At 38.5% G+C, this 24,694-nt stretch overlaps 1 protein-coding gene across 16 annotated transcripts in view; it reads right to left on the reverse strand.

Annotated features, from left to right (window-relative positions):
• ADGRV1 (adhesion G protein-coupled receptor V1) overlaps positions 1–24,694 on the reverse strand; it is a 310,923-nt gene that overhangs the window by 47,635 nt on the left and 238,594 nt on the right. For all 16 annotated transcript variants that reach the window (XR_007201087.1, XR_007201088.1, XR_007201086.1 and 13 more), the window contains 2 exons: positions 4,142–4,333; positions 2,142–2,319 (listed from right to left, as the gene is read on the reverse strand). Coding sequence is in view for 13 of the 16 variants with exons in the window: in XM_048292637.1 (XP_048148594.1) it covers positions 2,142–2,319; positions 4,142–4,333 (370 nt within the window). In the remaining 3 variants the exon portion in view is untranslated. The remainder of the gene's footprint in view (positions 1–2,141; positions 2,320–4,141; positions 4,334–24,694) is intronic.

The raw sequence follows: 24,694 nt of genomic DNA on the forward strand, positions 1-24,694 counted from the left end.
TAGGAAGAAATGTGGTACTGAAAGACTAGGACATGAGCTCATTTCAGCACCTGCTAGCTTAACTAGCATCATAAAACTCCTGTTAGACCACAGCTTAGTGAATACTTTAGCAGCAGGAGTCCATATTGCCTAACAGAGAAAAAAAATCTCACTTTCCACCACCTCATCTCTCTTCTTATAACTTCCATGTGGCTCCCTGCCTCCCTCTCCTTGGCCATGTACTGAACTGAACTGGAGAACAGGTCACGATCAAAACAATAAAACAGATTTTTAGTTACAGAAAAGCTTGCCTTTTTTTTTTTTTTTCAAGTATATGTTGAGCTAGAGGTTGCGTCTGAGACAACAGCTGATAAACATTTACTTTGCTGGTGAAAGAAGCTCCAACCTTCCACATCACCTCTTTAGCTCATCTTGTTCAAATGTGGGGCTGAAACCAGATGGGACAACTGGTTTGGTTTAGAAATCATGGGGTTTTTTACTCTTGTAACTTTGCTGGGGACACAGTGTTGGCACAGGAATAAGCATTGGTGTAGAACTGTCAGGCACTACTTGAATCAGTAATGCAAACAAAACATTTTTCTCCAACAATGGCCTGAGGTCACTGCTTCAAATCACATTAATATAAAAGGCTCATAAAAACAAATTATAATAAAATATTAATAAAGAAGACAATAATAGAATTCAGGCAAGAAAATCAAAAGTTTATTTTAGACCTACTAAAAGAACTGAAAACAAATTAACTAGGGATGGAGCTTGAAGACTTAGGTAGAAGTAATTAAGTGCTGAATAGGTGTTGAATTGTATTATATTTCAGCTATATTTCAATCTAGGCTGTCGCCTAGATTGTTCTTCATGACTTAAGACTCAGTCTCCTACAGTTTACTGGTGCCAACTGATTTACTTAAGCAGTAAACTTTGTGTAATAGTGGGCATGTTAGATGTAGATGGTTTCATGTCTTATTAACTACCTATGAATTATCTAATTTCCTTCACAGTGTTCAAGAAGTTAGAAAGTAAAAGCTACCTTCTTGCATACCTAAAAAAAGGTTTGCAACTGTAACTTCTGCCCCTAGCTTTGAAAGTCTTTCAAAAAAAACCTCAAAAACTGCTAACAAAGCAGAACTAGTCTGCAAAACGTCTAGAAAAATTATTAAATACAAAACAGATTCTCACAGAACACAGAATGGTTAGGGTTGGAAGGGACCTTAAAGAACATCTATTTCCAACCCCCTGCCATGGGCAGGAACACCTTCCATGAGATCAGGTTGCTTGGAGCCCCATTAAACCAGGCCTTGAACACTTCCACATGGGGCAGCCACAGCTTCTCTGGGTAACCTGTGCCATAGACTCCCCACCTCATAGGGAAGAATTTCTTCCTAATACCTAATCTAAACCTGCCCTCTTTTAGTTCAAAGCCATTCCTCTTTGTCCTGTCACACTATGCCCTTGTCAAAAGTCCCTCTCCCACTCTCTTGTAGCCCCTTTAGGCATTGGAAGGGACTCAAAGCTCTCCCAGAGCCTCCCCTTCTCCAGGCTGACAACTGCAACTCTCTCAGCAGAGGTGCCCTGGCCCTCTGAGCACCTACATGGCCTCCTCTGGCATCAGTCCATGTCCTTCACATGTTGAGGGCCCCATAATTAGAGGTGTTTTCTGCAATGTAAATTGGCTTCGGATATATAGCATTATGAACTTACTGAATAAAAATACCTCTTTATTATCAGCATTCCCAGTCTTCCATCCAGTTTGACTTTCTTTGGTATCACTGAAGGGAACAAACTTCTGAAATTATGTGTGCCAGATCACTCAACTTGCCGCTCTCACGAATACCTTGCTGTTGTCTCTTGCAGGGCTCAAGATACTTAGTGGTAACCCTAAAGATCATTTAGGTGACCTCCTGCTACCAAGCAAGTCCATTTGTACTTTACCTGGTATCTGCATATCTTATCAGGTAGGACTCCTTTGCCTCTTTGGTTGTCTTATCAGACATTCCCATGTTGACTGATCTTTAAGATTTTCATTGGAAATCAGATTATATTAAGAGACCTCATTAACTGTATCTCGTGGAATCATCGTACCATTAGGGTGAATAACACCATAGCAATACAGCAAACTTTGAGGGGAAAGGGAAATAGTCACTCACCAGTCTTTAAAGCAAATATTAGGTCATCGAACTCTTGTGATTCCTCATCAGTAACCAATGAGCTGGTACTGAATCCTCCAGAAGGGTGGAAGACATTACCATTTTGTGGACTCTGCTTAAAGGCAGCACTAGTTTGACTACCAGGCTGCAAGGATGCCCTCTCCCAGTCCGCAGGCACCTGCAGGGTTTAAAAAGATGCAGAAATGCAGTAATCATCAAAACTATTATATATAAACTGGGAACGATGACCAGAGCTGAACTGAAGACCAAGAGATCTTGGAACCAGCTATTATGCCACTTCTATAATGAACCAGTGAGCCTTTTTACCTTATTAATAAATTTTTTATATATATATATACATACTTACATATATACACACACATACAAACATACATACATATCTATAGCTACCTATCTATCTATTTACATGTATCTATCTCCCTTTCCCTTTTTCTTGCCTTCCTTTCTCAGTTGGGTTTCCATGGCCAACTTTTGGTAGTGGGGGGTTGCAGGGGAGTCTACTTCTCACAGAGTGGCTTCTGTGAGAAGCTGTTGCCTGGTAGAGCAATCCCTGGCAGCCCCAAAGATGGATCCACTACCAAATCTGGGCCAATTAGAAATGGCGGTAATGACTCGTTGATAACATATTTAAGAAATAAAAAACAACAGTTACTCCGCAGATGCAACTGTGGCCAGAGAAGAGCAGGGTGAGAATTTGTGAGAGGAACAACTCTGCAGACACCAAGGTCAGTGGAGAAGGAGGGGGAGGAGGTGCTCCAGGTGCCAGAGCTGAGGTTTCTCTGCAGCCCATGGTGCAGTCCATGGTGAAGCAGCTGTGCTCCTGCAGTCCATGGAGGTCCATGGGAATGCAGAGATCCACCCACAGCCCATGGAGGAGCTCCCTGCAAGAGAAGGGGGATGCCTGAGAGGAGGCTGTGACCCCGTGAGAGGTGTGTAGAGGGAAGAGACCACACAGGAATAGCCTGTCCATGCAGGACTGCACCCCTTGGAAGAGAGACCCATTCTACAGCAGTCTGGGGAGGACTGCTGCCTGTGGGATGGACTCCCACTGGGGAAGTTTATGGAGAACCATCTTCTGGAGGAGGGAGCCCATGTTCAAGTAGGGTAAGGACTCCTCTCCCTGAAGAGATGGAGAAGCTATGGGTGGTGAACTGACCACAACCCCCATTCTTTGTCTCCCTGTGCTGCTGGCGGAGGAGTTAAACCTCGGAAAAAGGGGGCCGGTAAGGGGGGGAGGGGATTTTAAGGTCTTATTTTATTTCTCATTATCCTGCTCTGAGTTTGTTAGAAATAAATTAAATTAATATCTCTAATTTGAGCCTGTTTTGCCCATGACCATGTTTAGTGAATGATGTGTCCCAGTCCTTAACTCATGAATCTTTTGTTATATTTTCTCTCCCCTGTCCAGTTGCAGAGGAGAGTGAGAGAGACACTTTAGTGGGTGCCTAGCATCCAGTCAGGGTAAACACACTACACCTTCCCTTCCCTTTTCCCTTTTCCCTTCTCCTTTTTCCATTTCTTTCCCTTTTCCATTCCCTTCCTCTCCCTTCTCCATTCTGTTCTATTCCATTCCAATTTTATTCTAACTTTTGAACATCATAGCTTTGAGAAATTAATTACTTGAAACTCATCTAAGACCCATAGTAAGCTGAAAGAATTAACCTGATATTTTGATTTCTCATTACCTACTTTTGACACTTTAACCAACCTCTATAATAAACTGAAGACTCAAGTATGAAAGGGGAAATTCTCTAGGTGGGATGTTATCAAGGCACAGTAAGTTCCAAGAATACCATGGGGTGTATAAAGACAATGATCTTTGTCATTGAAAAAAAATGAAAAAAAAGCTCCCCCTCCCCACAGCCAACCTATAGTATTTAGCATTTCATTCCTGTGTATTTCACTTCAGAACTAACAGTGAAATCTCCAGGTACATTTCAATATACACATGACTACAGAGCACTACAGAGCACTCTTACCTCTTCCATAGCACTGATGAGGTTCTGTGTGGACTTGCTGATCTCTCCTCCCACAGCTGGCAGACCGCTGCCATGTGTGAAAAACGCTGATCCTGGAGTTGTATGCCCATTCATGTCTACAGCGTAACTTGCTTTCACAGGACAGCAAAGTTGGTTGTGCAGGATAAAATATACCACAAAGACATAAAGACCCTTAAACAGAGATTGAAAGAGAGCATCAGCCTGTGAAGCGCAGGGAGCTTGGATCAGAGCTTTCTGTGGAAAAAAATGGATGACATCACTGTCCCTCAGAGATCTAAGAGTAATAAGTAAGTTCATATCCTGAGTTCTCCAGCTAAAAAACACACCAACACGCACACAAAAGTATTTGTAAATTATTATTTGGTTGAACCTACAGAGTTGCAAAGGAAAGCCATGACCCCAAAACCAACAAAACTGACTTGACTTTCACAGTTGTCATAACAGTGAAAATGAGGTTAAAGACCTCCTTTATAATAATATTTTGCTGCTGTTCCTTAGCCACAATTCTTTGTTCGCTTACTGACCTGCTGGCCTTTTGCAATCCTACCTCATGCAAACTGCACTGCTGCTGTCACAGATACTGTAACTATAAATTAGATACTCTGTGATATCCACTAATTCAGCACTGGGTTTCATTTCTGATTACAACAAAGGCTCTGCTGTATGCTTCTGCAGTTCTTCTTTAAAACTTGCTCATTTTGACCTTTAGACTTGGCCAAGAAAAGTATTACCACCATGTTTTTGTTTGTAAAGAAATCCAGTAATTGAACTTCTCCATATGAAATCTGACTTACATTAATTTTTGAGTTGCACTAATACTGAGGGAAAATAATCAACTCCAACTGAGAAATCAACCTGTTCAATAATAACTAAATAGTACAGAAAGAAGACTTCTGAATTCTTGGCAAATGCTGCAATACAGCTACACTTACAATTTTTTTTTTGTAATTCACATTGTTCTCTAGACCCCTGAAGCCAATTGTACTAAACAGAACAATTCATTTCAAAGGTATCCACTGGCATGGAAGTACTAACTGGGATTACAAATAGTAAGGAATTTCATCTAATTATATTTGTGAATTCCTAATGAAAGGAATTTTGAAAATACTTGAGAAAGGAGGAGACTACAAATACCCAACAGCTCTTTATGATACACAGATTGATAATTTCTATTGCCAAAATGATATGACAAAACCATCTGGTCCCAAGTGATACACAACAGAAGCTAAGGGGATTCAACAGCATTTCAATCTCAGCTGGTTGAACACTGGAAATACCCTCACACAGCTGCTATAAAACCATACATCTCTGCATGTAAGTTTTTTTAACAGTAGACTACCAAGCAAAAGTGTTGAAAACAACCATTCTGAGAAAACATTTTCCTGCTTTTCCAGGTTATTGTTTATTTGTCATGCCAACTCAGAACAGTTCCTGAGAGGAAATTTCTTTTTGATACGTGTAAAATAGATGCAAACACATGTCTGAGACATGAAGACGGAACCAAAATATCCTTTCATTCTATAAACAAATTCAAGGACTCAGATATAGGTCAAACAAATAGCAAATTGATTTATTTTAATTTGAATTGTTTAATGGATGTGAAAAGGATAAAAACCCCAAGAAGAACAGATTATAGTGACAATACAAAATTCAGCATAGCCTCTGGCAGTTCAGTCTCTGAGGGCCTAGCCACAAAAGTTGCACACACATTTCAAGTGGTTTTGTACTTTTCAAGAAAACCCATCAGCTGAAAATGCTGCACAGCCCTGTCTTTTGAAATTGCAGGGGCATAACGCATTGGCATACAAGGTCCATGAGAAGTCACTCTCCTGTGCAGCCTCAAGTGTGGACACTCACTTTTCTAAAACAAATAAACATGGAATAAAGTGTCACAATTATCTCCTTAACTTGGCCTTATGTTCTGCTGTAACTCTCTACAGATGGATGATGAGACAACTCCTCTGGTGCTCTCATAATAATCACATGGACTCAGGGAGGTTATTTTAATACCTAAGGACAGGAGAAGTCAAAGGCTGAGACAGATAGCAGAACCAAAAATTGTGGTTTATTTCTTCTGTCTTGTAAATTGTTACAGCAATGCCTTACAAACAGAAACTTATACCTAATGAAACCAAACACTTCTAAGTAGGCAGTACATGTGCACAGGAATTCTTGCTGGACAGAGAATTCCTTGCTTGGCTGGAAAAAGGATGGAACTTTATTTCATCTATAACCCTCTCCAAATCTAGAATCTCAAGAAGATAATGCTCTGTAGATGTGAGTTTCTTGTACTGTCACTGCTGTTTTGTTTGAAGCATCAAAAGGGTTTTGTGGTCTTACTCTGACAATCCTGTGTCCCTATTAGAAATCACCAGGAAGGTGGTCAGGAAGCCAAAACAAGTCAAATAGTGCTGCCCAAATAGCACTGAGTTCCAAAGACCGTACACATGAAGATGTCATGCAGTAAATCATACTGACTTTTGTTTCTTTTCATGCCAGGAGCTACCACAGTTTTTCCTCTGAAAGACCACGGGCAGCATGCAGATATTCAGGTTGTGTCAGTACAACCACAGCTTTCACATTCTCAGTGGGTTTTTTCAAAAGCACCAGTCTCAGAACTGAACCAATTTTCTTCATGCTTTTGACTCTCTCATGTTCCTTTTCACTTCAACCTTTAACACTGTAAAAATAGTCATAAACTGCTGTGAAAATAAGGCTATTGGCATTGTAATATATGTTCCTCTATGTTTATATTATAAAGAACTATAGCTGAGTTGGAACTACTATACTTTTTCAGAGACACACAGACCTTGTCCTTGATGGTTGGACTAGGCAGGAAATGCAGAGAATAGTCAATTTCTGCTGATGGGCCTGCTGGAAACCTACTCCCCCCAAAAGGATTGAAAAGAATTTGGTCAGGGTGTGGATATTAGTAACACAGGCAATGACATCTCTGTTAAAATTGTGGGAAACATCATATTTTTATTCTTAGAAGCTTGCATCAAAAAAACCTAACCTAAACTCAAAAACTCAAACCCCAAAATCTCAGTCTAGTGCCAGTAACTTCTGCTGTTGCATATGAAATTGAGAGCCATGCTCCTCAACTCATAAGCATGTGCTGGGGTGCCATGAGAATGCCATGAGTGCAATGATTGACTGATAATCTGACAGCTTGACCTGGGTTCTTGGAAGCAGACTGAACAACTAAGCTAAAGAACTAGGACTCTGGAGGATTTAATGGTAATACTACATAAATTCCGTGCATTGGGCCCACAAGACTACTTACAAAACATTTAACCCTATTTCATTTATGGTTACATTATGATAGTAGTGTTAGTACAATGCGACAGTAAAAGATGAGAGAAAAAAGTGGTGGTAATGTATTTCTCATCAAAGAAGGTGAGAACTACTTCAAGCAGACAATTAGGTTGTCCCAAAGGAGGGAGCACAAACACACAACTTACAGTTCTTCTCAGATGTGGTGCCTATTTCAAAAAAGCCTGCAAGAGATTATCTGCAAAGGTTTTTACTGATATTTGCTGATGGAAGACAATTAAGCTCTTACTATTTCATCTCAGCGAGCTGGTCTGGCTGGTCAGCTCTTTGGTACTGTTATGTACAGGGAAAACAATATCCATATAAACACAGGTAGAAGTGTCTGAAAGAAAGCTCACATGGAAAAGTTTGGTGGGGTATTTTTGTTCAGTGAGGTGGAAGCAGCCTCAGAGCTGCTCTAGGTTATGCCAGGTAGTTCACTTTACAAGAGGCAGTTATGGAAAAGGCAGTGGGACATGACAGAATGAGTGGTCCTAAGTAGAAATGGGGAAGGTTCCAACTGGATATGAGGAAAACATGTTTAATGTGGGGGTAATTAAGCACTGGAACAACCTGCCCAAAGATACTGTGGAAATTTCTCTATAGAAGAGGAAGAGAGGTTTTTTTCTGATAAATACATACAAAATGTAATTGGTGAGAGGGTTTGTTCATGATGTGTGTGTGGGGGATTCTCCTATGCAAAAGATTTATTTATTTATTTATTTATTCTGAGGGGCAGATGCAGGAAGCTAGTAAATTAAGGACAGACTTCCACAGCTGTCAGTAAAAGGACAGAATACATTAACATGTTTTACACCTCAGGAGACCCCACGCAGAACTGGAGGATTGATCCACAGAAAATCTTCACTGCACACCGAACACTCAGAGTCTCTCTGTCTCTTTGTCCTCTAACTCTATGTCTTCCAACTTACTGTGCTGACACTTCAATATGTCTAAATTTGAAAACTGAGCTAATTCTGTTACTGTAATGAGAAAGGATAAAACAGACTGTAGGCAATCAACAAATCTTTTCGTCATCTCCTTTTTACATATAGAGAGAAAAACAAGATGCCTACTGCATCACATGATTTTATTATTGTCCTGATAAACAAAAACACACCAAGGCATTAGACTTATTTTTTTTAAGCTAATATACATCATATTTCTCCCACATGTATTTTTAACCATGTCTGAGATACCCTACCCTGAAATTGTAGAACCTACTTTTCAGATACCATTATCTGTTTTAGAGGAATGGTATTTCTATATAAAAAACTAAAATATCCTAAGAGGAATTTTGTGACAGAAAAGTAATTTCATCACTCCATTTTAGCAGTTCCTCAACCTGCTTCTGGGTATGTATCACCACTAACAAAAACTGCAGGCACTCTACAGAGACACTCTTCGAGTTCCAAATTTAATTTGGAAAATTTTGTTTGTTAACTGTCATCACATGACTATATCACTAAATATTGTTTTTCCAAAGGAGAATATTTAAAGCAAAATCAAGGCTTCTGAAGAAAGCTGACCTCTTGGTCAGACCACAAAAAGACTTCAGTTACCAGAAATAGTTCGTTCTGATTCTTAGAACTAAAAAACCACTATTATTTTTACAGTTACACCTTTATTCATGCTGGTTGGTAAAAACACCCCAATAAAGCACACAAATGCATCTTTGACAATAGAAGGGTTGTCCATACTTGGATCAGCTTTTGACACTCTGTCATTACGGTAATTTCTGTATGATGGTTACACTTTGATTAGTCTTACTTCAGATTTTTAGTTTTATCAGGGTGAGATTTAATCTCATTCTCTGTCTGGACTGTGCTAATTTACTCTTGGCAACAAGTTCTAGGAAGTCCTTTCCTTGTTAATTTACTGGTCACACTGTTCTTCCTGGGTGGCTGTCAATGATCAGGGGTACTACCGCCACTTCTGGTGGTGTGCTACTCAATGCCTTGGCTGATTTCTTGTGAACTTCCTTAGGGTCTTCTTTAATTTACAGGAAGTTCTTATGTTGTTTTCCATCACTGGCTGGTCAAAGACTGCTGTGGATTAACCCTGATTTATATAGCAAGTGCCTACTTCTTTTGGGAAAATTACCAGTCTGATTAATATAAATAAATTGCATGTTTCACTGAGTTGAAAAGCTAGTCTCTGCACAGCAAAAAATTATTCACAAAATTAAAGGAATCTCATTCAAGAAATCATAATCAGTGCCACTGTACAATGCATGACATAAATTTTATACCATCTTTCCTAATAACTTTTGGATTAGTTATGGAACTGAATATTCACATATGCAGAAGTATTAATAATGTGAGCCAAGTGGCAAACACATAATTGTCTATTTCTTTCCATAAGGAAAGCTTTCCTTCCTTTCCTGCTTCCCTTCCTTCCTTGTTTTCAGAGATAATTATGACAAATTGCAGGCATGGTGTTTTCATATGCAATCTTTAATGTATATTTTATTTTGCCATTATCTTCAACCTTCATATTTTATTTTGAGGGCAGCTTGAAGTTCTTTTATTATTGTTATCATGACAGAAATATCATCCTAGTCATATGATACATCTTAAGCCATCACTTAATGTCTTCCACTCATGGCTCTTCAGAAATAATAACCTTTGAAATATAAATCAGACCCTTTGTTTAAATGTGATTCTTTTTCTCAGCAGTCAAAGTGACTGTTGTAAAACCCTGTCTGTAGCAGTGCAACCCCATCAGCTGATGATTACACTTACTAAGTCGACTTTGGACCTGCTGTGTATCAAGTGTTTGACTGTTTATTTGCCATTAAGCACCAGTTGTGATGAAACCATTGTAACGCTTATCAATCGTGCAATTTATCTTATCATGGTTTCTATTGGGAACGTTTACTTCTTATCTACGCTTTGCTTCCTGAGGCTTTTACACCCCATTTTGCTCTGTAGGACAAGATTTATGTCAGTTACAGATGAAGATCTAAAAATTCACATCAAAAGCAAAAAAAACAATAATAGATGTAACCAAGGATAACTAAATGTAATTCAGGACTGCAAAACTCATACCACTTTGGCAGGCAACACTTGTTGAACCAGCCAACTGCCACCACACACACACACACAAAGTACAGAAGTCACCTTAAAAAATGGACTGAAGAAAAATAATAATTCATATATCTATCATTAAACTGAAAATGCATTTACGGGTCTGCCCTGAGATATACTTATTTTGAGTGCTTTCATTTTTTGGTAAAGTTTTACTTCCACAGATAAACAGGTTACAGGTATATTCTGTAATAACAACAACAAAAAAAAAAAACCACAAAACAAAAAAACCCCAAACTGTGATTTCAGCATTTTGAACAAGTTTTCCTAATAATTTGAAATTTTAGTCTAAACTGCCAAGCTTCTCTTTATGCAGAGCCACCTATGCCAACATCATGCTGAATCTTGCAACTTCTACTCAAAACCAAAGCCATAAATTCCTTTCTGGCAAACTGCACTCAGCTCAGATTTAGTCTAAACTTGGCTAAGGCTTACCTGACAGGTTCACACACTTTGGCACATCTTTAAAAGGCAGATTTGCTTGGATACTCAGGATTCACTATAAATATTTTGCATAGCTTTCAGCATACTTGTAACTACTCCCACACAACTGCCACTTTTACCTCTTTCAGCACTGTAAGTGGTGGAAAAGGTTTGGGAGGTTTTTATTTTGGTTTTTTGTGGCTTTTTTTGGTCTGTTGTTTTTTGTTTTAAGGGCACAGATTCAACATTAAAAGAGAGGTGTTAAGCTTGAAAATGCACTGAAAATATAGATGGTTACTTGCCAAATGTGCAGATTAAACTAGAATAAGATTCTGTCACTTCCTTCCAGTGCAGTCATCCCAGAAATATGAAGAAAGCCATATTTTTGTATTTCAGCTTAGCTGAGAAAGAGAGAAATACTGAGTCAAACACCAAAGGTATGAACTTGGAAGAGGTGGAAGGCAAACATGGGAGAGCTAGCATGCAGAAGCAGCTTCCAATTCCCCCTGCAGCTCTGGCTGGTTACAGAGTTCTATGAGAGTCAGCATATCTCAGCAACCACAAATGGTGGCAGGAGGTTAAGAACAAACAAGAGCAGACAAAGCAGACTGGCACCCATTGTTCCTCATCTCTGCTAAAAAAAAAAGTGGTTTTTTTCCCCTCTGCCTTTCTGTCATTTCTCTTTCCTGCACAGGCAACAGAAACTGGAGACAGCATCCTTTGACGTCCTCTTTGCATTAAGTTCTTTTTGTGCTTTATCCTATGAAGAGGGCCACTCTGGTAGCTGAAAGCAGCCAGATCACATACCAGTGAAAAATAGACTATGTGTCCACTGATGAACCTTACACTAAAAAAGGAAAAACAGAAAGACCAAACACAATAAGGTTATCCTTATACATTTTTCAGCTCCTAGAAGTATCATATGTCATGAGTTTTCACATATGCTTAATAAAATGTTTTTAACATTTTCTCTCATACTTGCTTTCCATGATAAACATTTATAACCAAGCCTACATTATAGATCACACCTTACAATCTAAGCCTACTACTGCTTTTATTTCTTTCTCAGAGAAGAACAGGTGCGTGAAAAAGTCTTTGTAACCTCAGCTCCTAGTTCAAGAGACTCCCTAACAGTCTCAGAACAGTTAATTCTCTAGTTATATCTGAAAGCAAGTTGAAAACTCGAAAGAGAAGCTAGCAATTGAAAAAAACCTACATTCAAAGATCATACAAACTAGCATCACTGTGCACAGCCTAAAAAAGAGCTATTCCTGCAGCACATTGTTATTTTTAGTTAAAGCAGTAATTTCTATTTATGTGTATTATTGGCTAATACACAGACATAAAAGAAGCAGAGAATTGAAAATAGGCAGTTACTGACCAGAAGAGTAAAAAGACAGAAGCTAACTTTGTGTTTATTGCTGAACTGTTACATGGCATTACAGAAAATCTCAAAGAGTTAAGCTAGAAGTTATTGTTATAACAACATTTTTCCCCTTTAAGGAATCCTTTCAGTGGCATAATCTCTCTTATGCCTACTGTTGTCTCTTTGAGTCTTGTTACTCTGACTGACAAATTGGATAAACTGTTTAATTCGGAGCATTTTACTGCAGTGCCATAAAAAGTTCTAACAAGAATTCTGCAACTTCAGAAGCCAAAAATGCAAGAAACCTTCTAAAAACAGTCTTAGATGAAACCAAAGGGTTGTAGATAACTGGCATAATTATTTTTCATATCTTCTGCTTGAGTGTTTTAGGGCAAGACTGATGGGAATAGGGTGTTTGTGTACTCCAGCACTCTCTGACTATTTGGAAAACCTTGTGGGGATGCCGCAGCCAGTTAAGAGAGCTACAGACATGCAAGGCTGTAAGGAACCAAACAAGGTCTCACCATCTTCAACCATCCCTTAGTTAAAACTGATCCCAGCAAATAGCTTACAATGCTTTTGTTATGCTTTCTAAATCTAGAATAACAGATGTGTAAGTACAAAAAGTGTAAAAAAGCAATTTTGTCATACAACTGACTTTCTCAGAACTAGAGGGCTTGTACAGCAGGCTTTGCTAAGTGATATTCATGGGAACTGTCAGAAGTTTATAGTCCCTACTTCCCTTGATTGTAATGAAAAATCCTATAGATACTTACTGCCTTTCAACAGATTCAGGGATGCAGAAGACAAGTCTTACAAAGCAGGAAGATAAAACTGTTTTGGTTAGGGATGCTCTTCAAGAAAAGGGAAATGTGGGCAAAAATGAGGACAAAGACTAGATGTCCTTCCTTATCTGGCAAGAAGGTGAACAGGAGTAGGTGGAGGTATAATTTGGCCCTGTCATTGAAATCACTCACTTCCTGGCTTGAGATAATAAACCCCCAGTCTGTGCAAGGAGAGAATAAAATGTACCTCAAGAGAGTACTTGAGATCTCTTTTCACAGGGTGTGCTACTCAGAGTAAAATAAAAACCAGACTTATACTACATATGGATTTGATCACAGAATCATACAATGTTAAGGGTTTGGAATACATCTTAAAGATCATCTAGTCCCGACCCCAGCTGCTATGGACAGGGATACCTCTCATTAGATCAGATTGCTCAAGGACTTATCCAACCTGGCCTTGAATAGCACCAGGGTTGGGGCATCTGCAACTGCCCTAGGCAACCTGTTCCAGTACTTCACCATCCTCACAGTGAAAAATTTCTTCCTAATGTGTAACCTAAATTTCCCCTCTTTCAGTTTGTACCCATTATTCCTTGTCCTATCACTACAGTTCCTGATAAAGAGTCCTTCTCCAGCTTTCCAGTAGGGTGCTGTACTAGTTTGAAAACAAACAAGTGGGAGATGGCAAGACAGAATTATAATTTAATAGGAAAATTAAAATAAATGCAATAGTACAAGAACACTGACAGAGTCAGGATACAACCTGACACCCTGTTAGTCAGGGTGGTGGTAGTAGTCCAGATGAAGAAGTGATCCTGTAGAAAAGGGTCTGGTCTTCACCTGAAGGTCCAGTGATAGCCCTTGTCCTCTGGGGTCTCATAGGTAAAGGCTGCTTGTGCTGCTCCAAACCCCAGATTATATCCAGGTGGGAATGCTTGGCTCCTCCCTCTGGGCAGAGCATCTCACAATGGGTTGATGTAATTCTGTGAGTCATGTGGTGGGTCCTTGATTGCCCATCAAACAGAGATAGACCCGGAGGGAGTTATCAGAGATGAGTCATGGTAGGAGATAACAAACATTGCCCTACCAGCTTTAACAGCTTGTGAAGATGATAATAGAATACGTGCCTTTGGTTACATCTTACATTGTAACCTAGGACAGCTCCCTTCAACTGGCAGGTTGCTAGGAGGTTTCCATATAACCTTTCCTTCTCCAGGCTGAACAGCCCCAGCCTTCTCAACCTGTCTTCATAGGGGAGATGCTCCCGTCCTCTTATCAACTTCTGGGCCCTCCTCTGGACTTGCTCCAACAGTTCCATGTCCTCCTTCTGTTGGGACACCAGAACTGTACACAGCACTCCAGATGGGGCCCCACAAGAGCAGAGCAGAGGGGCAAAAGCACCTCCTTTGCCCTGCTGGCCACGCTCCTTTGAGTGCAGCCCAGAACACGTTTGGCTCGCTGGGCTGCAAGCGCTCGCTGGGCTGCAAGCGCACGCTGCCGGCTCACGTTGAGTTTTTCATCAACCATCACTACCAAGTCTTTCTCCTCAGGGCTGCTCTCAGTCACTTCTCTGCCCAACCTGCAGGTGTGTTCGGGATTGCCATGACCCAAGTGTAGGACCTTGCACTTTGCTTTGTTGAACTCCATGAGGTTTGCACGGGCCCATGTCTCAAGCGTGTCAAGGTCCCTCTGGATGGCATCGCTTCCCTGCAGCGTGTCAACTGCAACACACAGCTTGGTGTCACACCAGCAAACTTGCTGAGGGTGCACTCAATTCCACCATTGTTATTCTTCTTCTAGAAACTCCTGTCTTGAGGCTTTTTTAGAAAGCTTTCTAGAATTTGCATTTGTGTGTTACTTTTTTTTAACAGAAAAGATCATTGCCACAAAAAATTTCTATCAGGACTTTCTAAATAGATTCAGACAGAAATACCAACTATGTTGCAAACAAAAAAATAAAAAAAGTAAGGAAAATTTACGGAAAACGGAGAGCAAATTAAATTAATATTGAAGCCATTCCAATGGCTGTCTCTAAACAGGGATCCCTCTGCATTTTTGAGACATAAACAATGCTTGGGAGAGTAATGGCCTATACAACCTAACTAAATATATACAGTATAATTAAATATTATTTTATATTTTCTATATTATTTAGTTATTAGTTTTTACTTATTTACTCTACTAATAAACCCATAAATTGCATGTCAATATGTACCAATGTAATATCAAAGGATATATATACATACATACATACATATATATGTATTTCAAAACTAAGCAGTTGGAACATCTGATTTCCATGTGTTGGTATATTTATTGAATTTTGCCATAAAGTTGCTCTACCCATAATCAGCAAAACATAGTCTAAGTCATGAGACATGTATCAAAATTGTTGGTTCTCCTTGCCCTTGGAAAACAAGAAGATGCTTTCCTTCATTGAAATTCTCTGCAATGGATTAATGCCAGAAATTGTGTAAGACATGTTTGCAGCACTTAACAGAAGAATTTGGATATGACCTGCTCTGTGACCAATTCCTGCTATCTGTGGAGCATTTCTTCAGAGGAAAATATTATAGGAACTGTTGAAGGATGGCCTTTCACACATTTTTAAGAACAATAAATTTCTCATCTGTTTTTTGTTGGTTTGGTTTGGATTGGTTTGTTGGGTTTTTTGTTTGTTTGTTTGGGGTTTGGTTTGGTTTTTTTTGGGTTTCTTTGGGTTTTTTTATTTTAGCTTGTATTTTCCTATTGCTTAGCAGAGAATATACGTCCTCCTGAGGTCTCTTGCTTTGTGTGAGGGCTGCAGATTACTGTCTATTCTTTTCCAGCACTTTTTTATGGCAATAACTGCTGGCTCTGCAGGATCATGTTTTCTCACTGTAAAATTCTCTGAAGTGTTTTTCAGAGCTGTCTGGGCCGCATGGCAAGTCCAGTGCAGAGCACAGACAGCTGACAGCTGCAGAGCTGCAGGGTGCATCAAGAGGAGAGTGCATGGCTCTAACAAGGGCTTTTTTTTTTTGAATTTTTTTTACTTTAGTACTTTTTGATTTTGTCTTCCTTTGCACTTTTTTGTTGCCAGTGGCAGTGAGGCAGCTACCAGTTCTGCCATTATCCCTCCACCACTCAGAGCTGGGAGAAAACTCCAGCCTCATCCTCCCCGCACATACCAGGCAGTACTGGCTCTGCCTGCTGAGCAGGGCCAACACAGAGAGGTGCGCTTCACAAGCCTGGAGGTGCTTAGAGGTCAGACCTGATGGGGAACACTGACCTAATTGGACTTCCACCTCCAGAATGTGCATGTTCAGAGTTTGCAGAAGCATTTTGGCTCCTTGGCAAAGTCAGCAGAGGAGATGGGCTGAAAAGTAAGTAATGAAAAGCCTGGTGAGAGGCAAAACCAATCTCCTGAGGGAATTTGTAAGAAATTCTGAAATGAGACAGGAAAACTTTGCCAGGCAGGTGGATTTTGAAGCATTTTATGTTAAGCAGATTAAGCAGAAATCTGTATAAAACCCAGTGACACAGGGAAGTACAGGAATTCTCATAACTGGTGTGGCAGTGTCATTTAATGTATTTAATAATTACAATAATTCATATAATTTAATGAATGCAGAAATTTGTAGGGTGATGTTCAACATCCCATTCCAGTGAGGACAATGGGAATGGAAAAGACCTGAGCATGCTTCTGCTTTTGCTGCTCTCATAATGGGCACAATGTCTCCACCATCAACACTGGGATGGTGGTCCTTGATGCAGGCTCCCTTGGAGGACTTCAGTGTAATGTAACATACACTCCTAAACGCAGCCAAGCCCGTTTCTCCAAGACCTCTTTGTGTAAAACCATAGCCTCTCCCTCCACATACCCACCTATTACCTCACAGTCAGTCCATGTTTCTCCTTAGGAGTCTTTCAAAGCTACAACAGCTTGTGAGAGTTTTTAAGGTGGTGTCTGTGCTGACTAAGACATAACAAATATTTTCAAATATTTATATATTAAATTTTATTTACCTGTAATTATCTATAACTATATATACAAAACTGTATAACTAGGTTTCTGTAAAGATAATTTAATATCAATAGACTAGGGACAAGGCACAATTCTCCTCTGAACACTCAGCAAAAATGCACATTGTAACATTCAGATGAACCCTAGATGTTGGGTAACTGCTCCACACAGACCTTCCTCTGAATTCAGACACAGAGTTCCTCAAGGATATGCATTCAGTTACTTGCAATGGCACTCACTTTATTACGCAGTAATTCTTGTGCAATGAATTACTAGATGCAAACCTAAAGGTAAAATTAGACACAAAATTACATTACCAGAAGTAAAATTTGTGCCAAAGACAATAACACTGGTCTCTTTCCTCAAATTTTATCTATTACAAATAACTTTTTACAAACTAAGCCAAACCATGTCAGCAAAGTGGCTAACAGTGTGTGCTAATGCTCTTTGTCAATGAAAATGAGGGTGGCAATCTAAAAAGAGACATTTCCAGGAAGAGGGTCTTTATTTAGATTGTCCTGAAGATCATTCATCTGACAGCTCCTTCTACCTTCTACTCTTACAGGTATTTAATGTACTAGTAGAACTAAATTTGGGTTCCATTTAGAAAATACAATCCATTCCAAAAATAAAGTACTTGAGGCAACACAGACTGAGAGATCAGTGGTAATGTGGTTTAATAAATTAAGAGCAAACCTGAAATGTATGAGCCATTAAGTTTGCTTCATATATTAGCAAGTATGTTTGCCCCAGAAAACTTACTTATTTTCCCAAGGTTTTTATTCCTGCCATCTTTAATGAGATGATAATATCCATCTCTAAAGACTGACAGGCTGGTCAGACAGATATTGCTACCTACAGGTGAACTACAAAAAGAAGATAGTAAATAAAAAATTATTTAGTCTCTGTTTTTTATGTATCATTGTTTCCTACTGTGATGATTTGCACAAATGATTATTTGTGTGTTCTTTGAGGTTTCTTTACTGCATATAAACTTAAAATTTATATTACATTAGTGAAAATACTTAATTTCCAAGTTTTTATTTTCCTTATTTTCAAATTTCTGTAAGTTTGTCTAAATACAGCAAATACTTATATAGTTTTCTACAAACATATTTTCTGAGAGGCAAAATTATCGAATTTTTCATTAATTTAAGTATTTCTAAAGTTCCATAACCGGCTTAAAGAAACTTTTTCAGTGGATTTTCATGTGTCCTCAAGGAAAGTAGGACGCTTACATTGTTTTTCAAAGGACTGGTATAATAACTTCTGAAAAAATTTAGCACACGCAACTAGATCTTGGTTCAAATACTTTTTAGACTATTTATTAGAATTTAGACTATGTCTTTAGACAGTGATTCTTAAAAAAACCTTAAGTGGTCCAAAAATCTTATCATGATTCCATGGCCTCACTTGTAGCTTTGTGAAGGACTTCTACACTGTACTTATCTGCAAAGCAGTGAGAAATGTGGATAGAAATAATTTGTTTTGCCTTTTGAGACTACCTATTTCTTAGAAAAAAATGAAAAAGGATTCTGAAATAGCCAAAAAAATATTGGGATGGGTGATTTCTGATTTTCTGTTTTCAGTGTATGCAATGTCTAGATTTTATTTTTTTTAAATCCAGGCAGAAGGGGGCAAATATGCTTAACGACAGTGTTGTCTTTGGGATGAAATCTCAGAGCCTAAATATTGAAATGCTATATTAAGTGAAAGCAGGAACCTCACACATTTCTGGTGAAGCATGCTCACATTTCCTTCCTTACTGACCACGTAAAAAGCCTTTGGAAATCAGTGTGATAAATTAGCCCAGTGGTAGGGAGTGTGACTATAACCCTTTTATGTTCACTGAAGAAAATGAAACTAGAGAATTGAAAACAGATCTGTAAATACATATTCCTTTTATGAAGTAAAAATTTCTGTCACATACATTGGCCTACTTGGCAAATAATGGGAGGAACAGAAAAGCTAGTGTGAAAACAACAAAGCTTTAAAGGAAAGCGGAAGTCTTCATGGTGAGAATCACTGTTTTCCTGTTACCTTTCAGAAGTCAGGAATGAGAAAAAGGTTGTGCAAGAGATGCTGGCTCTTCTTCACTTGATGCCTTAGGTTTTAACTTTTATATTTTTCAAATTCTGTACTGCTTAGTGTGTAACTCTGAAGTTTCTTGTAGCCTGTTAATTTCTGCTCACTTGTGGTAGGTAGACATAACAAAGCCTCTCCGGGCCTGTTCTCCAAGGACACCCAGACCATCCTAGGCCCAAAAAGTATAATCCAAAAGCCTCTAAAGGAAGGCAAGTGGAGGGGAATTACATCATTAAACTGAAGCTTTAATTGGAGAATTAACCCTGATATGCAAATGAACCAAACCTATAAAAGTGTGAAGAACTTGTGACGTGGGGTCCATCTTGGGGTCCATCTTGGCAGTAGCCTCTGGCTTCCCAGGGTGCACCCTTGAAGGACTTTCAAATAAATACCTACCTTTATTCCTTTACTCCTGTCTAGTCTCTGTTTCTAGGAGGCCTCTTAAGGCATCACACTCAGAATGGAATCACTCTGTGTATTAAAATGCCAATTTTCTCTTTTCTGGGATTGGAAAAAGATTAATCCCAGGGGGTTCTGGGGCATAAGAAATACTGAAATTTCAAAATCTACCACCAGTTATGCAGAGTATTTGAGCCTATTTAAGGATGAGTCAAAATTTTCAGCTTGCTTTACTGTTTCACATTTTTTGAAGCACAATCACAACGTTAGCAAGTCTCCAGTAGATTATGTGCTTTATTTACACACAATCATAGGCACCCACACAGAGGAAATAAAAGATAGCCCTCTCAAAACTAAATCTTCTAATCACTCTCCATTAAGAAGGTATAGAAAGAAAAAAGAAAAAATATCATTGTGTTTCCTAGTTTTGTAATTGAGGATATTTGTCACTAAAACTTTTCATGGCTCTGTTGTAACAGCAAAACAACATATCTGAAGATTTAAACAAAAAACCAGCTGTCAGTACATGTTGATTTGATGCTTTTTTAAGTCAAAGTGACCTTTGTAAAGGCAAAAAGAAAAGAGAAATACTTGACATTTTGCTGAAAATAAAGAAAACATAATTTAGCAATTTTCATCCAGCTGTGGTTAGCTCCAGCTTCACAGTTGCTCAACTCCTTCCAGACCCAAAAGATTTGCAGTTCTCACATGCATCAGAAAACTTCCTGACAGAGCTGCTTCTGAGCAGTTATACTTAGATCTCACATCTAATTGTTGACAGGCTCCCTTTTGGAGAATAAAATCCATCACCAAAATTCGATACAGAAAGGAAACCCTGACAACATTACATTCACATATTTTCAAACAAACTGAACTGTAAATGAATTTACAACAGTGCAGTTAACACATTCCTTAAATTCATGGACTTTTTGTAAATGGATGGAAACACTGAAAATCTTGAAGAACTTAGTGGTATGAGGTCACACCACACTCAGTGTTTCTGAGCAGGTTAGATGTTTAAGTGTTTGCCCCACAGCTGTCAGAGCACTGTGCTAGTACATGCAGGCAAAGTGAATGTAATGCTGGATGTAAGATGCTCAACACTTTGTCTGTGCCCTCACACCACACTGCCTTCTGAACAGAATCGAGGTGCTGGAACTTAAAAAGTTGTTCTTAATTAGAGTCAGTTCTGAAAACAGACCGAAGTCACTAAAAATTTAGGATACACTATTTTGCGTGCAAGATGACACCAGTGTGATTATATAGCTGCTGGATCAAGGCCAATATGCACACAGATAATAGATGATTGATAACATGTGAAATACTTTCAGGCTTCTGAAATAAGATTTTCAAAAGCCTGCTTACCACTTAAGCTTTCTTTTCCTACTACTATCATATACAGAATTCATCTCTTGGACCAACGGGCTTAGAAATGTCCACAGGATCCCAAATAATGCATCACCAATCCCTTTTACAATAGCATTTAAATTGCTCTTGTTTACAAAGTTAGCATCATATTTGCTTTTTTCAGACCTGTATTATACTGCTGATTTGCATTTGTCCTGAGATAAGTAATACACTCATCCCAGTTTCTACTTGTTATGTATATCTATCTATATCTATATCTATATCTATATCTATCTATATCATCTATATCTATATCTATATCTTTTCAATTTATAGCAGAAATTCTTTCACTACTCATATCTTACTGCATAATTCAGCACTTAGTGTGGTTGGATCTCAGACTAAAGCTGATCTATTTCATTACTTGGGACCCATAGGTCCTCTGAATAAACAATAACACCTAAATTTGTGTAATAAAACAGATATAATAGCATTTCTTCTGCCATGCTCACAAGGAAAATTCAAGTAAAGATTAGTATCAAGAGCCAGTATTACTATTTTTTATACTTTTCTCATTTTATTTTGACCATATTTTTTCCTTAAATCTTTCTCCTTCAATTTTGCTGAGAAACTGTATTTAAATACCTGCCTATGAGTTGAACAGATTAGCTGCTTTTATTTTGTCCAGGTTAGCAGATAACGGTTTGGATTAGTATGATAACTTCAATATATCCAAACCAGATATTATTTATAAGTATCTGATCTTTAATTGTAAAACTGCTATCTAACTAACAGGCTTCTAGTTGTCAAAATCAAAACACAGTTAGAATATAAGATGCAACTGTACCATTGTTGTAGATGTATAAAAGTCTCCCAGCCTTATTTCATGGATTCTTCCTTCATTCTATTCCAAACCACTTTTGAGTTAAAGACAATCTATTTTCATATCATGCCACTCTTTCAAAGAATCACTGTTTCCTTTGGCCAACTACCTTCTCTTTAGTCCACACCGACACCTGGACAAGAGGATGCAGTCTTAAGTGGTGTCAGAGGAGTTTTGGGCTGGACATTAGAAGCTCTTCAGAGAAAGAGTGATGGGACATTGCAATGGGCTGCCAAGGGAGGTGGTGGAGTCGCCATCCCTGGAGGTGTTTAAGAAAAGAGTCAGTGCCATGGTCTAGTTGACAAGGTGGTGTTGAGTCATAGGTTGGAGTTGATGATCTCAAAGGTCTTTTCCAACCTAAATAGTTCTGTGATTCTTTAGAGGAAAGCACTTCTAAAAAGAATCCATTGAAAAGTTTCTTTTAGGCTAATTTTGTCCTGTTCTGGACACCTTCTAATTCTGTATTTCCTGGGCTAGCAAAGTCATTATCAACTGTACTTAGGGAATTGCTCCGTCCTCACTGTAAAATAAACATTTGCAGTGCATGTGCATACAGATTAATACCAGAAATGCTTTTTTTAAACTGCTATTAGGATAAGCTGCCAAAGACTGGTCTCACAAATGGCTTCTAGATGATTTTAACTGTGTCTAGGGGAGCAAACTTGTTGAGCAGCCTATATTTTTTTGGAGTTTGGAACTCCTTCTGAACTCACACTGATGGCTGTATGCAATAACTTTTTACATACATGACAGGAGTTCTTTCCTGTATTATTCTATAAGGACCATGTGATTTGATTCTATAAGGACCAAACTGATTGGATTTTATTTTTCCCAATCTGTACACATTTTTCACACCCCTTCCTGTGCTCTTCTCTTGCCCATTCAAAAGTCATCTACAAATCATGGCTGTGTGGTGGTCCCTTAACTCATATTCCTTCCACACTTATCAGATGGATGACATTACAAAAAATTAAACAATTTCCAAAAGTGACACCTCTTTAAAATGTATTCTAAGTCAAGGATACAATAAAATATTTAGAGGTCTTTATGTTGCATACACTTCAGAGGGGGAAAAAAGTTAATTAAGTCAATCTTTACTGTGTTACTTCATGAAACACTTAATGAAATCTTAGGTTATCATGGTTTCTGCTAAAATTGCATGTCATTAATATGCTGAGTAATAATGAAACTAAGAGAGAGAAAATCAGTAGAGCATTCATTTTTCTGCAGTAGTTGCTTGAAGGCCACTGAAGCTGCACATAAAATAAGGAAAATATTACATTTTTTTTTACATGAATTTTACAATCTCCCAAACAAGGCTTCATCTGTTTTTATTATGAAGAAAAGGAGAAAACATCCTTCTCATACTGGTGAAACATCAGGCTTGTACAATATAGAGGGTTCTTGTGCAGGAAATGTGTGGGTGGAAGAAAAGGGAATGTTTTTTTCCTAGAGGCTATTAAAACTTCACATGCATTTATTTAATAGAAAAATTCAGATCAGCCTCCATAAGGCAACAATGTTCAGCAGGAAGATATGTATGCATAGAGAACACTCTGCAGTGCGGAAACTTAAGAAACTGAACCTACTGCTTCGAAGTCATTCCTAAAGATAGCTAAAGTCTTATTTAAACTTTCTTATCTATATAATTCCCAGATTTTTGGGGTTTATCATTAGTTCTGTAATATTTGGTGCCTTCCTAAAAATGGGCTCAGTCCATGTAACTGGTGTTCATTTATCACAATGAATGGGTTGTGAATAAGGTTTACCACATGTCAAATCATAGAACCACAGAAAAACTGGCTGGATGGGATGTCTGAAGGTCATTCAGTAGACTCAGAGGGTCAGTCCATTAATCAGGTATCCTTGTCTAGGTGAATTTTAAAACCTTACAACAGTGGAGATTCCAAACTGTTTCTTTGGGAAGCAGTTCCAGTTCCCTACTTCCATCTCATGAATTATTTTTCCTGATATCCAGTCTGAACCTCCCATACCAAAGTTCTGTGGCCATACCCTTGCTGCTGTTACCTGGAGCTATGAAGAGAGTAGAGAGGAAGAGTATGACAATGTAATTTTTTAACCACCTTCCAAATATTTGCATGCTGGTATTACATTGTCCAGTGGCGTCTTCCTCAACTGACTAAATAAACCTAGCTTCAAACACTGTTCAAAGGACATGTGCTCCATCCAAAGGACATGGGCTCTGACCACTCTTCCCCTGGACACCAATAGTTTCTCCACCTCTCATGGAATGGAGATTCAAAAACTGGATGGAGTTTTCAATGTGTGGCATCACTCTGAGTGGACAGGCGTGATAACTCAATCTGCTGGATAAATTCTTTCTGGTGAAGCCTGGTATGTGCTTTACCAAATTTCTAAGAGGAATTTCATTTTCCCTAGTACGGTCAGTCCCCAATTTCCTGAAGTTATGCTTTGCCTTCCTAAAATTTGAGAGCAATGTTATCTTTTTCCTTGCTATCATGCTTATCCTCAGTCACCAAAGCATTTTTGGATCAAGCCCTTTCAGCCGTATCAATTAATGGTCTTAAAACAGCAGTAAAGAATATAGTAGCTTGAATTTAAAGGCAAAAGAAGAAATTGATTCTACATTATAATTATACCAAGATACTTCTTTTACCTGAGTTATTGGGGGGAAAAAAAAAAAGAAAATGAAGGAAAAAAAGCTATTTATCGTGACAGAAAGAGATTGGTAGCAATGCAAAACAGAAGATGAGTGATTTCTTACAGATACCAAACTAACTTGATTGTTATTTTATTCTTCACAGTAAGAAAAGTCAACTCATATTAACAGAGGTGGAAAATGAAAAGAACAC

The sequence above is a fragment of the Corvus hawaiiensis genome, chromosome Z, assembly GCF_020740725.1.
Source record: "Corvus hawaiiensis isolate bCorHaw1 chromosome Z, bCorHaw1.pri.cur, whole genome shotgun sequence".
Lineage (NCBI taxonomy): Eukaryota > Metazoa > Chordata > Aves > Passeriformes > Corvidae > Corvus > Corvus hawaiiensis.